The sequence below is a fragment of the Puccinia triticina genome, chromosome 14A, assembly GCF_026914185.1.
Source record: "Puccinia triticina chromosome 14A, complete sequence".
Taxonomy (NCBI): Eukaryota; Fungi; Basidiomycota; class Pucciniomycetes; order Pucciniales; family Pucciniaceae; genus Puccinia; species Puccinia triticina.
The window spans coordinates 3,923,451-3,924,719 of NC_070571.1; the positions used below are offsets into that span (position 1 = coordinate 3,923,451).

At 55.0% G+C, this 1,269-nt stretch overlaps 1 protein-coding gene across 1 annotated transcript; it reads right to left on the reverse strand.

The window, feature by feature from the left end:
- Positions 1-451: 451 nt before the first annotated feature.
- Positions 452-942, reverse strand: PtA15_14A358 (uncharacterized protein; the record flags this gene model as incomplete). The annotated part of the gene is made up of 2 exons (XM_053163065.1): positions 452-724; positions 841-942. The coding sequence occupies 2 exons, from the start codon at positions 940-942 to the stop codon at positions 452-454; spliced, it is 375 nt and encodes a 124-aa protein (XP_053027029.1).
- Positions 943-1,269: the final 327 nt, after the last annotated feature.

Below are 1,269 nucleotides of genomic sequence, written 5' to 3' on the forward strand. Positions count from 1 at the left end.
ATCCTCACATCAGCTTTGGCATCTGCAGTACTTGAAGTTACATAAGCCTGGGCCTTGCTCCCCAAAGTCCGGGGCACAAGAAGCACGCAGCACCGCCAATAATCCGAGCCGAGCGGAATCCGGACTCCTGCCAACCACCGCAAGCCCATGCTAAATGACGTCATTTCCTGGAGAAATGCTGCAAAGTCAAAGAATGGAAGCGGACTCGGAATCCTTTTGATCGATGGCCGAATCCATTCGCACGTTTTTGTAGACTTCTCCCCGATCAGCGCATACATACGTAACCCCACCTATACAGGGCAACTCTCTCTCTGTTGACCGCTCTCTCTCCCCATGGTCATGAGGTCGGCGGCCGGGCTGGCATAAATTCGAAGCCCTCGGCCAGCTGGGTTGCCCACTCGTCGGTCGTCGTCTCCGTCTTCTCCAAGGGGTATGTATGCAAACCGTAACTCTAATCGCTCGTGTGCGGGCAGGTGCGGGCCATGCTAACCTTAATTATCTTATCGCTCAGGGCCCACGTCTGCACACGTTTTTGGAAGGGATCACACATATGGACAAGCTCGGCTCGGATCGATGAGGGGATTGTCGGGTCGTTGATCGAGAGCTTGACCCGATTGGATCTGGCCAGACGAGTGGGGTAGCGATCGTTGACGCGCTCTTCTCGGCCCGGCTGCTCGGCCTCAGAAGCTTCCGTCTCTGACTGGAGGCAGGTTGCAGGCTCGGGCTGCCCACAAGAAATAGGTATGCATCACAACGTTGTCGATCATATTCCTTATCTATCCCATCCAGCCATCTGCAACATTGCGTCTGTCATCTCCCCAGATCTCCCCTGGGACCCACCTTCAGAATCCAAGTATGCTCCAAAGCCAAACCCCCAACTAGATTTTCTTTCGCATCCGTCTTTCCAGCATCCCCACACACTGCACCTTCACTGCCCGCCATTGCGTGCCCCTGCGCCGGGTGGTATAGATAGGCCAGCGTGCCTCCCCGCCACCGACTGTCCCTCCCCTTTCTCGCAAAGACACATCCTTTCTCTTGCTTCAGTAGGACATTCCTTTCACCCAACCTCCTCCAAAAAACCTGCTCGCTGAAGCCAGCTTCGTAGATGCGCCTGTGCCCGCCCGGCAGTCCTCCCGGAACATACACACCCCTCCACATAAATACTTGCTTGATCCGCCCGACTACTGTGTAGTTTTGTTCCTAAATCAGTCTTTGCGCTCCTTTTCCTTTTCCACATATCAGCTGTTGTGCCTCTCGACGCCGTCATCG